Source organism: Haliotis cracherodii, unplaced genomic scaffold (genome assembly GCF_022045235.1).
Source record: "Haliotis cracherodii isolate W230 unplaced genomic scaffold, xgHalCrac1.p SCAF_5, whole genome shotgun sequence".
In the NCBI taxonomy this organism is placed as follows: Eukaryota; Metazoa; Mollusca; class Gastropoda; order Lepetellida; family Haliotidae; genus Haliotis; species Haliotis cracherodii.
Genome location: NW_027266308.1, coordinates 65,464,306 through 65,478,140, shown reverse-complemented (window position 1 = coordinate 65,478,140; position 13,835 = coordinate 65,464,306). Strand labels below are relative to the sequence as shown.

General features: G+C 40.7%; 1 protein-coding gene across 2 annotated transcripts; it reads right to left on the bottom strand.

Annotated features, from left to right (window-relative positions):
- Positions 1-2,069: 2,069 nt before the first annotated feature.
- Positions 2,070-5,813, bottom strand: LOC139443029 (fos-related antigen 1-like). 2 transcript variants are annotated; one of them, XM_071223951.1, is made up of 4 exons: positions 5,554-5,813; positions 4,182-4,511; positions 3,542-3,652; positions 2,070-3,092 (listed from the first exon to the last, which is right to left on the bottom strand). In XM_071223951.1, the coding sequence occupies exons 1-4, from the start codon at positions 5,686-5,688 to the stop codon at positions 2,634-2,636; spliced, it is 1,035 nt and encodes a 344-aa protein (XP_071080052.1). In that variant the 5' UTR covers positions 5,689-5,813; the 3' UTR covers positions 2,070-2,633. The 2 variants fall into 2 exon arrangements, with proteins under 2 accessions (XP_071080052.1, XP_071080053.1); XM_071223952.1 differs by lacking the exon at positions 5,554-5,813 and adding an exon at positions 4,720-5,508.
- Positions 5,814-13,835: the final 8,022 nt, after the last annotated feature.

Sequence of the window (13,835 nt, the reverse complement as noted above, 5' to 3'; positions counted from 1 at the left end):
GTGGCCTCATTACCTGAATAAAAGCGTCATAATTTAGACGCTGGGCATGGATGGAATATATTTAAGAGGTAATCTACAAATAAAATATTGATGTTTACACAATACTTTGAAAACGCGGTGTTCTGGCGTCTGTATAAATCTGAATGAAGTAATTATTGAGTTACTGTTTAAATTTGATAAAAAATAATCATATTAAGTTTTGAAAATGCGATCATTTTCGATATGCAATTTTGTTTTATGTTAAATCTGTATTTGAGACATTTTGTCATTTTCTTTGAGGATACATACCTTTACCAAGCCTACTCGCAGGTATGTTTTTATGGTATTAGTCTAATCACGCGTGTTTTTTCTTTATATATGTCAATGCGTGATGCGCAAATATTTTTGTCACAGAATCATAACGTTTTAGCATATTCATCCTGAGTATATATCGTATCTGTTCTGATACCATTACACATGACAATGTAGCAAGGCGAGTATATATTACATCTGTGGTATATTACTAGTACTGTGAGTATATATCGTATCTGCACTGGTACCGTTACACATGACAATGTAGCACGGCGAGTATATATTACATCTGTGGTATATTACTAGTATTGGAGTATATATCGTATCTGTACTGATACCGTTACACATGACAATGCGGCACGGCGAGTATATATTACATCTGTGGTATATTACTAGTATTGGAGTATATATCGTATCTGTACTGATACCGTTACACATGACAATGTAGCACGGCGAGTATATATTACATCTGTGGTATATTACTAGTATTGGAGTATATATCGTATCTGTACTGATACCGTTACACATGACAATGCGGCACGGCGAGTATATATTACATCTGTGGTATATTACTAGTAATGTGAGTATATATCGTATCTGTACTGATACCGTTACACATGACAATGTAGCACGGCGAGTATAGATTACATCTGTGGTTTATTACTAGTAAGGTGAGTATATAGTGCTACTGATGCTGCGAGGTTTGCCTCTTTTGCACCGTGAGTATATATACTCGGTCAACCTGTAGTTACTTGGATGTCGGCCAAGTGTTGTTAATTTCATGTTGCCTAGTTTGTGCCTGGGGAGTGTGGCTTGGAACGTGTGTCTTCACGGACAGCTGTTTCAAGCAGACTACGTGATCTATGTACTATGTAGGTATCGATAGCAAATCCAACTGCATATATTTCCATAACGTTCAATATGAATTATTTCATTAGCGTGTAAAAAGCTAACTGCGTGTTTTGTAGTTGTGTTATCTACAACCATTACTTATCTTGTCGATGAGATTCAGAGTGAAAAAATAGTAGAGAGAAAAATATATGTAATAAAATAGGTTGACCTCCACGTGCACACACACGTCAGTCACTTCTCCTGTCCTCGTTGGGTTGAAAACGGATACTTGTTCACCACCAGGTGTCGGAAATTAAATCGAGTCGCGCGGTTGACCCAGAATGCTGACCCAAGACCTTGTATTTGCGACATCATCATCGTAACGTGGACTGCAGCTGTGTAGTCACGAGTCATGTGCATATACACCATGTGACTGGGGATTGTGTTTCAATCAAATATAGTCTCGTGAAAGCCATCGAGAGCCGAGTCTTGTAAAATATGCCATTATTATTCTGCTTCTTGATATTATTTGCTGTATATTTTTGTTTTGTTTGTGTCAACCTATTTTAATGATGTCACGTGGCTATGTTTTTTGGATGAAAACCCAGGTTCAATTGCACACATGGGTACAATGTGTGAAGCCCATTTCTGGTGTCGACCCCCCCCCCTCCCCCACCGCCGTGATATTGCTGGAATATTGCTCAACGCGGCGTAAAACCATACTCACACAATTATTAATCGTCAGTGCTACAGGTATGTGCGTGCCCTTGACGTATGTGTATATATGTGGGGAGGGTGTGACGATGTGTGTATATTATATATGTGGAGACGGAGAGTGGCAGTATGTGTGGGATGGCGGGTGTGATCAGTGTTAACATGGCGAACGGCGGATGTGTGTTACTCCACCCTACCCCAAACTATGTACTATTATGAAGAAAACAAACTCATTTTCAGCGTATGACAATAATTTAATTGTCTCATTTTTCTATAAACAAAGATGAAAAGAACATAATAAAGCCCTAGACATGATACTTCATATTCATATAAAAAACATGCGCAGCACCAAATTGTCACGTGACCAGCACGAATCTGTTTCCATGTTCACAGAAATATATAATTGAGTCTCTCTTTCTCAGTCTTTGTATTACACATGCACCCGATCTTCACAGAAACCGCGAGGTCAACGTGGAAAATAAATATCTGTCCATGACATACGTATAAAGTCCAGTGAGGCTGCCATAAAAGGTCAGCCAGGAAACATGAAGCATTGTCCACATGTAAGAGTCGTACAAAATGTATTAGAAATCCGTACAAAAGCGTATGAATACGGCAAGGCTGGGTGTGGAGAGGCTGTGCGGAGGCACTTCCGTCTCTCTCCATGCATACGTCCGCCACACCGACACAAGGACACAGACTCCAGTCAGCAGTACCCCCCCGGGAAAGCCTCAGGTGGGGTAAAGGCAAAGTCATACTGGCTCAATGATGAGGTAAAATTAAGACAAGGGAAGTCCTTACAATGAAATGAGGGTAGGAGAACCTACTGCTTCTGAGCCGCTTTCGCTGGAGCTGCGATGAGCTTGGCTGGCGCACGATGTAGAGACGGGCGTTAAACCCGTGCCTCCATCCACTAAACTATCTAATCCGTTGAAGGAGAACAGCCCATTGGAAGGCGTACTTATTGGAACTCCGGCAACAGATTTCTGCTTTTCCTGCTTGACGAGGGACAGAGAATTGGGCCTGTGGCTGTTGGGCGTTGAGAACTTAGAGTCTGAATGGTTGGCCGCACAGGCGACGTGAGAACGGGGCTCGGTCTTCACTTTGATCGTATCCACTTTCATGTTGATGGCGGACTCGACCTTGCAGAGAGGCTGATGAGCCTGCAGGATGAACTCTAGCTGATCCTTCTGCTGTTGCAGACTCTGGATCTCACTCTCCAGGTTGCTTCTCTCGCTCTCCAGCTTGTCGGTTTCCTGCAATACAACACACAGCACATAAGTACAAGCACAGCAATACAACGGATACAATATACAACGTGAGCTGAACACGACTCAGCGGTAGAAACGAACATTTCCAGTCCACTAGTTCTTAAAACGATAACATTTAGCAAACCCTAAGAAATGGTAAATTAGTCCTTGTGATACCTTAACTATTGGGCAGTTTGGCAAGGTCTACAGGACGAGTGCCAATTTCTAACGCTGCAACTCCGATCAAGTCAGCATCAAAATAATTGGAATTGATAAGTCTTAATGAACTTAGTGTTAACACTACTCAATGAAGTTGATTTAAGTCAGTTATATATTTATTAAGACACTATCGGCAATGGGACAGTCCCCAACATATCCCTCTGTTAAATTATGTTACACCTGAGAACAACATGTATGGAGAGAGATATTTTAGCATTAGACAGAACAGTACTTACGTCCACAAGTTGGTTTGTGTGGTCCACACGTCGCTGTCGGCACTTAGCAGCCGCAACCTTGTTTCTCTCTCGGCGAACTCGCCGACGCTCGCATTCTTCCGGAGTTAAATCCTAAAAAAATAAAATAAGCCCATTAGCGATTGTGACAATAACACCAACACACTATTCTCATAAAGCGCAACCGGATTCATTATTTTCTGGGAAGCTTAACAGGAATCGTTAATCTCTGATCGGCCATTAGTGTCAGAACAAAGACATATTGATGTGTCCTTTTTATAACAATGATTTTACCCGTAAGATATTAGGCTAACACAGATGGTATTCCCCAGGCGATAAAGACGTAAATCTCAATGGGTGCTCTATGAAGGCGATACCCCAGGCAGTGTCAGTAGGAAGTGTCTGATGTAGTCAATGTTTTAAAGAATAGTGCCGGAGGGTGTATTTTCAGTCGCGACTAAATGCCTCTTCTAATCAGCCGTGACAAGACAGTGATCATTAAAATACCGTGACAGGTCACTCAGTGAATGCTTTTATTTCAACAGCCGCGGGCTACACCTATACTTGATAATTGGCAAAGACTTTAGCGGCTGATTTTGAAACAGCAAAATATTTGTAATATTGAATGGACGGTTTTATTTACCTTATCATCATAACGTCTTCTTTTGCGTCCGGATCCTTGGTAGGACGGTGTATTTCCGTCCACGTCTGAGTAGGGTCGTTTGGCCGAGGAGATCCATTCTTGGTCGGAGTTGGAATCGCTGTAGTCGTAGCCGTCCCTAGAGTGCTCCTGGGACACGGGGTCGACAATGGGGGGGACGAAGCCGCTCTGGGTGAGGGGGTCCTGGCTTGCCGAGCTGACGGGCACGGACTGAAGTTCGATGAAAGTGCGCTCAATGCTGGCAAGGGTTGTTGGTGTTAGGGTAGGGGTCGTGGCAGTTGTAACCCCGCTCAGGTACCCAGGCAATGAGTACTGAAAAAATGACACAAATATACTAATTTTGTATAAAGCAAACATATTTTCACATTTAACTCAAAGTGCGCATTTAAAATACATTTTTTTAAAATCAATGAAACCCCAAAAATCAATACGATTTTCACATTTCTAGTATAGACGTATATTCAAATCGAATGTGAAATACTTTAAAAAGTTTGAAAGTTTCGCTCAGGCGTTTACCTACCCATGGGTACGGGTTACAGTTATAATCCATTCGATAATAATCCGACATTGTTGGTAGGTACAGAACTCGCGAGTGTACAAAACTGACAGGCGCTCTCCCTTAGCGTGAGAATGCAAGTGCAACAACTCGCGGCCTGTCGAGCTCCTATCTTTTATATCTGTCAAATGTCATCGTCACGGATTTAACCAAGCGTTCAGAACGGAACCTAAATCATGAGGAGCCTGTGTTGCCTGGGTCAGGTCACGACCCCGCTCCGCCAGCCAATCAACGAGGACCCCACGCGCTGTGGCTGGAGGCGAGACTTGCTGTCACTAGATCTGAACTAGCGCAGGCTCGCTTTGTTCAGAAGCAAAACTAACCGCGTCTGATAACAACATACTATTGCGATACGAATTTGAAATTTGAAACTGAAATCGTTGAATTACAAAGTTCCCGGCTACTTTTAGAACATTGTTTGCAATAATCAAATAGTTAACGGTATATGTTATGTAAGAATTCCTTTGTCCACTTACCCTTGCCATTTTGGCACAAGAAGATGCCATATAGCATGGCGGTAGGTGAGGCGGATAGGGTGGTGTATCTACGTACAGCATAGTAACTGGTTCTCTCTCAACTCCCAATACAAAACACAACCGACAGGTCCGGGGCTGAACTTCGCAATGTCAAGTTCACGACCGACCGGCAGTTTTATTCACGACAAAAATTTACTCTGTCAATATAGCGAGGTTAGCTAGTTCGGCCACACGGTGCACAACCTAAGCCCTAGCCAGTGCCTGCGCCAAAACTAACAACAATTGTGTTCTTAGAACAAATATGAGAGAAAACAATACGTACATTTGGGGTTACAGGCTCGCCATTTGCCATGGACGATAGAATGTCAGCCACGTATTTCGACTCGGTCGTGTAGCTTGAGTCCTCCTCGCGAGACGTAAACATTTTGGTAGCCAGTTTGACGATTTCGTGAGACATACAGTCAATTCCTGTGAAGTTGTCACTTATATTTCGTAGTTACTCGGGTAGACCGTTACTTCCGTGGTTTAACTGGAGATTCTCGCTATGAGTCAGGTTATATTCTGTGCAGGGAATACCTCTACCGTGCTTTATACTGGCGTGACTCACTGTTAGTCATTCGCTAAAAATAGCACAATGATCTCACCCTGTCACGTGACGCGTGGTCTACTCTGCCTTATTTGGGTGTTGTTTGTGACGTCACAGGTGTTTACGATAAGGTGTGACGTGATGTTTGGCTATTCTCCAAGCATGAGAGGGCAACCCCGGAGATTCCACTACTATGAAGGCTGAATATATTAGTATATTTCCTCATTATGTTCATTCGTGATCTAGTTCTACGGACCACGAGTGTCGGCTCAGGGAAGCTGCCTAAACTGTGTAATATGTACAACGCTGGCTGGACATTCGCAACAGATTGAGGTCATAGATCTTACAGGTCATATGTTACAAGATTTAATTGCATAGAAGTTTCTAGATTGGCAAATATCGTATCAGTCTAGAGCCATGTGCTTGTATATTATTAGCCGTTTGTGGACTATAAATAGCTAATGAGCTAATATTGTTATATTGATCTGTTGTGCTGGCGGTCTCGCCAATAATCTCCGCACTCGCTCAACTCTCTGTCTGCAACGGCTATTTCAATAATTAAACGGTGTTTATATTTACAAGATCAACAACAACAACAAGACAACGGCATCGATGGTCGTACTTGTCACAATACGGGGGAGAGAAATGGTATTGATCGCAAAAATGTTCTACATGTGTGACGAATATTATCATTTAAAAAAATGACATGGGCAATACTGTATAAAAAAACAAACTTCCTCAGTCCTGTGGTAGAAAGACATATCTTCATCAATTTGTCCCAATGTGTAGTAAAGATATTCTATTAATGAGGTCAACACAGTTTGTTTTAATCTAGGTCAACAATGTTGCATTGTATCTCAAAATACGTCATTTTCTGTACTATGAAACGTGATGCAATCTTAAAAAGTAAAATAAACACACAAAAAACCGAAAACCAACAAAGAACCGGGTTTTGTAAATAATTTCACATTCGTATTCTTGTATATTCTAATAATTTTTTTTTTTTAAATACTCCCAAGTAATCAGTGATATCATTATACAAAGGTATCGATCGCTATAAAAATGGTGTGACTAATATGTGAGACATTCATCATATTCTTCATTGGCACCGGTCTCACCGTTCTACGCAGCGCGTATCTATTTTTGGCTGTGACGTAGCGGTGACTATCTCTGATTGGTAACAGTGGTGCCAGTCATTGTAGGTAGAGATGGTGAGTATGTTTCTCTAAAGACCAGAGTACGCTGATGTAACATGTTATCCAACAGTCTTTCTAGATTCTTACACATGTGTATACTACGTCGTAAGTCAATTTACAAGTCAACATAATGTCATGACAAAGTTTGTTGATGAATGTTACACGGCGTGGACGTGCAGAATCATACACCTGGCCACTCACAAGACCTGGGCGCTGTCCAGCCACCTTTGGTCCCTCCGAACCAAAATACTGGTGGCCAGTGGACCAGCAGCGACCACGGTGCCATTGCCTTTATGTCAGTGATGAGGACAGGGTCTCTCTTAAACTCTCATACAGGTTCACAGTATGGCATTTGTTGAAATGAAAATGGTATATGGCAATGTGTTTTGAACCAAGAACTAACAGGCCTCCAGTCACTGGAGTGTGTGTGTGTGTGTGTGTGTGTGTGTGTGTGTGTGTGTGTGTGTGTGTGGTGTGTGTGTGTGTGTGTGTGTTGTTATAGTGTGTGTGTGTTGTGATCGTGTGTGTATGTGTTTGTTGTGAGCGTGTGTGTGTTGTGAGTGTGGGTTTGTTTGGTGTTGTGAGCGTGTGTGTGTTGTGAGCGTGTGTTGTATGTATGTGTTGTGATCGTGTGTGCGTTATGTGTGTGTGTGCGTTGTGATAGTGTGTGTGTGTGTTGTGATCATGTGTATATGTGTGTGTTATGAGTGTGTGTGGTGTGGTGAGCGTGTGTGTTTTGAGCGTGTGCGTGTGTTGTTGTTATCGTGCTTTGCAGACCATTGTGACGTCACTGGTTACCATGACGTCACAATCAAATGACATCACTAATGGCTCTGCTACTGAAGCTGTTAGCAGTACTTTTTACCCTGAAAACACTGCTAATTACTGTCTACAAATTGAAAAAGTCGGAAGAATGATGTTGGATGATAAATAAAATCTCACCCTCGTGTCTTTTGATATCAAATATATCAACACTCGTTGATAAAAGTGGCAAAAATCCTCGGCAAGCCTCGGAATTTTTCCACTTTTATCAACTCGTGTTGATATATTTAATATCAAAAGACACTCGGGGGAGATTCTCTATCCTCTAGCCTCGGAATATTTCCACTTTTATCAACTCGTGTTGATATATTTAATATCAAAAGACACTCGGGGGAGATTCTCTATCCTCTAGCCTCGGAATATTTCCACTTTTATCAACTCGTGTTGATATATTTAATATCAAAAGGCACTCGGGGGAGATTCTCTATCCTCTAGCCTCGGAATATTTCCACTTTTATCAACTCGTGTTGATATATTTAATATCAAAAGACACTCGGATGAGATTCTCTATCCTCTAGCCTCGGAATATTTCCACTTTTATCAACTCGTGTTGATATATTTAATATCAAAAGACACTCGGGGGAGATTCTCTATCCTCTAGCCTCGGAATATTTCCACTTTTATCAACTCGTGTTGATATATTTAATATCAAAAGGCACTCGGGGGAGATTCTCTATCCTCTAGCCTCGGAATATTTCCAATTTTATCAACTCGTGTTGATATATTTAATATCAAAAGGCACTCGGATGAGATTCTCTATCCTCTAGCCTCGGAATATTTCCACTTTTATCAACTCGTGTTGATATATTTAATATCAACAGACACTCGGGGGAGATTCTCTATCCTCTAGCCTCGGAATATTTCCACTTTTATCAACTCGTGTTGATATATTTAATATCAACAGACACTCGGGGGAGATTCTCTATCCTCTAGCCTCGGAATATTTCCACTTTTATCAACTCGTGTTCATATATTTAATATCAAAAGGCACTCGGGGGAGATTCTCTATGTATTATCCCCACCGAGCGGTCGTTATTTAGTGTGCGTATTGCGTTGTGGCTATAATTTTTAAATGAACAGTTCAAATATTAATAATATCAGTACATGTGGTCAGTGTGACCTTGACATACGTCAGATACGATGTGGTCGCTGAAGTGTTTTGTCACGGACGTCACTGTTGCTGCAGATAGCCGAGGCTGACGCTGTGCACATTTTACCGCCAAATGACACATTCTCTAAGTCCCCTACGCCTTTCCGGCAGATTTGACTTGTATTTAGGCCGTGTTCCGCCAACGCAGGGGGTCGCGGAATGTGACCGCCTCCTCCATGCACTTGCTGATGCTGGGATGCAGAAACTGCTGCCACAGGCAATTATGCAAAATGCAAAATTTGTATTCTAAAAGCAAACCCCTCGTACACACGCACATGCTTTTATATATGATTGTAGGATTTTGCGGTCACGTGTTTATTCAAACTGACCTAAACAGAACTAGTTAATAACGCAATTACCGTAAATATGTATATTAGTCCCACATTTAGACTACTTGTTCCTATTTGTAGGGGTAATTAACGTTGTTTGCCGTGGCCAGTATGGCATGAGTGTGTCACGCCATGCCAGCCACTGAATCCGTACTGATGAGAAGTATTTTCCAACAAAACATAACAAGGATTTGTCAATCGATTTTCCCAAACCATCTGGTATCAGAGACCCCTTCCTACGGGGGTTTTATAATCTCAGTTTCACATCTCTCGGCTGTGTTGGGATCAAATGCTGCATGTTACACATTCGTGATTACACACGCGTCTTTTCCTTCGAGCAAACAGCGCTAGAGAAAAGGTTACTTTCAAAGTAACGCCATGGTACACCCACACTAGGATATATCACTGAGAATAGCCTCCCGACCTTGACAAGACCATATATCATCCAAGAATGGTTGTTTTGTCTTTCAGGCTGTTAGGTAATGTTCTGAAAACGGGATTAAATATATATATATATATATATATATATATATATATATGTATATATATATATATATATATATATATATATATATATATATATATATATATATATATATATATGTTTTTTTCATAATATGATACATGTGGACATCTAGATACCCACACAAATATATATATATATATATATATATATATATATATATATATATATATATATTTGTGTGGGTATCTAGATGTGTGACTGTTTTGATTATATGAAAACTGGTCTTTGTATGTCCACATGTATCATATTATGCAAAAGCTGACAAAATTGTGACGCCAAGAATTAGCGCGGACACAGGATCGGCTATTGACATGCGTTCAGGATGTTATATAAAACTCCTAAATAGATACGAAGGTTTTTAGCCTTGATCCTATGTATCCGTTACCGTGTACAATCAAATTATTCTTCAAGGATTAAATCATATCATTTATATGTACACCACAACAATTTTATGAAATCTCGTAACTCTTCAAGATGTTAATTTTGGGAACTGTGGATCAAGTGGACACAAGTCAATTTCAGTGGGTCTACTTGCAAATCAAACTATTATCACATGTGAAATAGAAGTATGTACATGCCTCTGCCCTTGCGTAAGATACTTGTTACGAGATCTAACTTCCGGTGTTGAGGTCATGAATATTTCAATCTCATTAGACCTTAGTTCTCCCTAGCGCTAAACAATGACCTGAGGACATTTCATACGGGTCACATCAGAACGACGTTTGGGTACTTTGACAGACGTTAGCAAATCAGAAAGCAGCTTTCCCGAGCTTTACGGCACTAGTTTCAAACTGGCCACTTTCATTTCAGACTGCGCTTTGAATAATATTGCTTCAAAATTTGAAAAATGAACTAAAGAAAATTATGGAATGTCTAACAGATGACCAGTATTATATTGAAATACTTCCATCGGGATGTGGAAAAGTATCTTAATTTTTATCCGTTTCAAATGTGTATCCCATTGTAGCGAGAGACAGACGATGATTTTGACGGACTCGGTACCACAACCCTAACTGTTTTCGAAATACCCCGTATCAACCTTTTCGAGGTTGCATGATTGTGGCTCGAAGCGACGCTCTGATAAGTCGAATGAAAGGTCGTTCTGACCTGACCCGTAATGGCATGACCTAAGATCTTTATTTTGCGGTAGCGAGAACTAAGATCTGATTTTAATGAAGTTGTGAAAATGAACGTGTTGCCCTTCTGACAAAACAACATTTTAATACACAATAGCATTAATAAGATTCTCTTCGTGTTTATGTCTGTTTGGATGTATAACGCCGCACTCAGAAATATTCCAGCTATATGACGGCGGTCTGTAAATAATCGAGTCTGGACCACAGTGATTTGTATCATGAGCATCGACCTACGCAATGGGGATGACTTGCATCAACCAAGTGAGAGAGCCTGACCATACGATCCCGTTAGTCGCCTCTTACGACAAGCATGGGTTGCTCAAGACCCTCAGGCGTCTTCGTGTTTAAGGAGTGAGTATCGTTTTACGTCGCTTTTAACAATATTCTTTATGGAACCAGATGACAGGTAATACCTGTCAGATAATATAAGATTTGAAATTGACAACTTGCTGGACTTAGAAACTGGTTTAAATTATGTTTTTGCAAGCCATGAAGTTCGTGAATTTGAAACATGACATTGTTTATTTTTAGAAGTATGTCATCACAGATAAAATGGTTATATACTAGGTTATGTATTTTTATAACATACTATATGATAATCATTCTGTCAATGAAACACATCTTTCATACTATATATCCCTTCCAAATATGGTGCTAAAGTTGTTATCTAAATGATAATATAATCTCATCCACCGACTTGTAGCAATGACAGCGTCATGAATGAACGGGTGGCCACACACACCCCATTCAACTTAGAGACTTAACACGTGACACGAGGTTGCGCTTGACGTCAGCGGAACGTGTGTATTGACGTAAATACAGGATTTCATTCAATTTGCATTCACTGCAGTTTGTATAAAGTTTATTTCTGTCGGTAGTGACGCTTATGGACTTTGAGCTGTCTCTACCATGGCGGCGTGTAGCCCTTGTAGACATGCTGGTCTCTGCTTAACCGTCTCAGTAGTTGTACTGCAGCAGACAAGTATGACATAAACAAACATGTTTGTACACACTTTCACCGTAGCTATTAAGGCTGTTTGAGAATTTGAATAAGCAAATCACCCAGGCAATAGGGGGAGTACTGAAAAGGACCTATCCTGGATTTTGTTTGTATTTATTTAGCGTTAGCATTACGAAGGACTGAGATTAATTTTTTGGTTACAGGTGGTGGTCCTAATAGGAGTGTTGTACGTTACGGAAATGTAAAAAAAATACACCGATTAAAACCATTGAAAAGTTGGGAGTGTGTGAATGTGTTAAATCTTGGAAATATATACTAGTAAATGATTTATCTGACTGCAATGTGCTGACTGGTGGCCATTGTTTAAGTGATGTTTTTGGTCTTTGTGCATGGCTCTGTTCTCACAACAAAAAAAGGTCCTCGTTTCCGCGACAAGTGTCATGACAAAGGCCGGGAGTATGATAATACCCCTATTTGAGATCTGTTGACACAAACGTATATGCGTTTTTTCATTACTGGTTTGTCTTTTCTGTTCCTCAATCCGAGAAGAGAAATATAATAATCAAACATGTTTGATGTTGTCACTGCCTTCCACCATGACGTAATTTCCTGAACACATTCTTTTGAGCTCACGTAGTAATCAATCACAACCACCTTTCGATTATCATTGTGTGAAGAAACACATTCTGTTAAGCCTGGTAAAAACACACACACATGATTGCAGATGATTTCTCAGTGGCAACACATGGATAACTATCAAAGCTACGAACAGGGTGTGATATATATCACACACACACACACACACACACACACACACACACACACACACACACACACACACACACACACACACACACACACACACACACACACACACACACACACACACTCACACACACACACTCACTCACTCACTCACTCACTCACTCACTCACTCACTCACTCACTCTCACACACACACACACACTCTCTCTCTCACACACACACACGAAGATTTAATGAGATACCACAGTATGGTGTCATTTGACTTGACCTACTGACCTATGTTTATAATATAAAAATAGTGAGTAACGGTATAAAAGCATGTGTCGTGAGAACAGCATTTTAAGATATATAAAACTCATCTACTGTTGAGAGTGTCATGTACATCCTCGATACTGTATGTCCGGGCTAGGCGGGACATGGTCACGTGGGGCAGCCGTCTATCTATATATATATCTGATGGCGACAACTATGTTGTAGGCATGACCTGTGCATCACGAGGATACGAAATGCCTTATAAGGAGAAAATATTCATTTTATAGTGCATCTTCTTAAATAGGGAACTCACATTAAAAATTATGTAATTTATCATGTTCACATATATTGCACTTAATCCAGACGATAATGACTGCTAAAAGCTCTGCAAAGACGAATAACGAAACGAATATGTAAAAATATGCATTGAAGTTGTGTATGAGTTGATACAAAATGAGCAAGAAATGACGATTTAAACTCTGTTATAGCAGTTTGCAGGTATGTTTTGAGGCTTAAGTCTAAAGTTTTCAAGGACGCAGGTTTTCTTGTGTAATACTTTTAATACGAGTTACTTACATCAGAGCCTATCTAAGTCAAAGTGTGTCTCACCCGTGAAGGTCCGAGGTAGAATAGGTCTTCAGCAACCCATAAGACGGTCTGTAAATAATCGAGTGTGGACCAGACAATCCAATGATTGACATCATGAGCATCGATTCACGCAATTGGGATACGATGACGGCATCAACCAAGTCAGCGGGCCTGACCACCCGATCCCGTTAGTCGCCTCTTACGACAAGCATAGTGGCCTTTTACGGCAAGCAAGGTTGCTGAAGACCTATTCTACCCCGGAATCTTCTCGGTTGGTACGCGGTAATAAAACA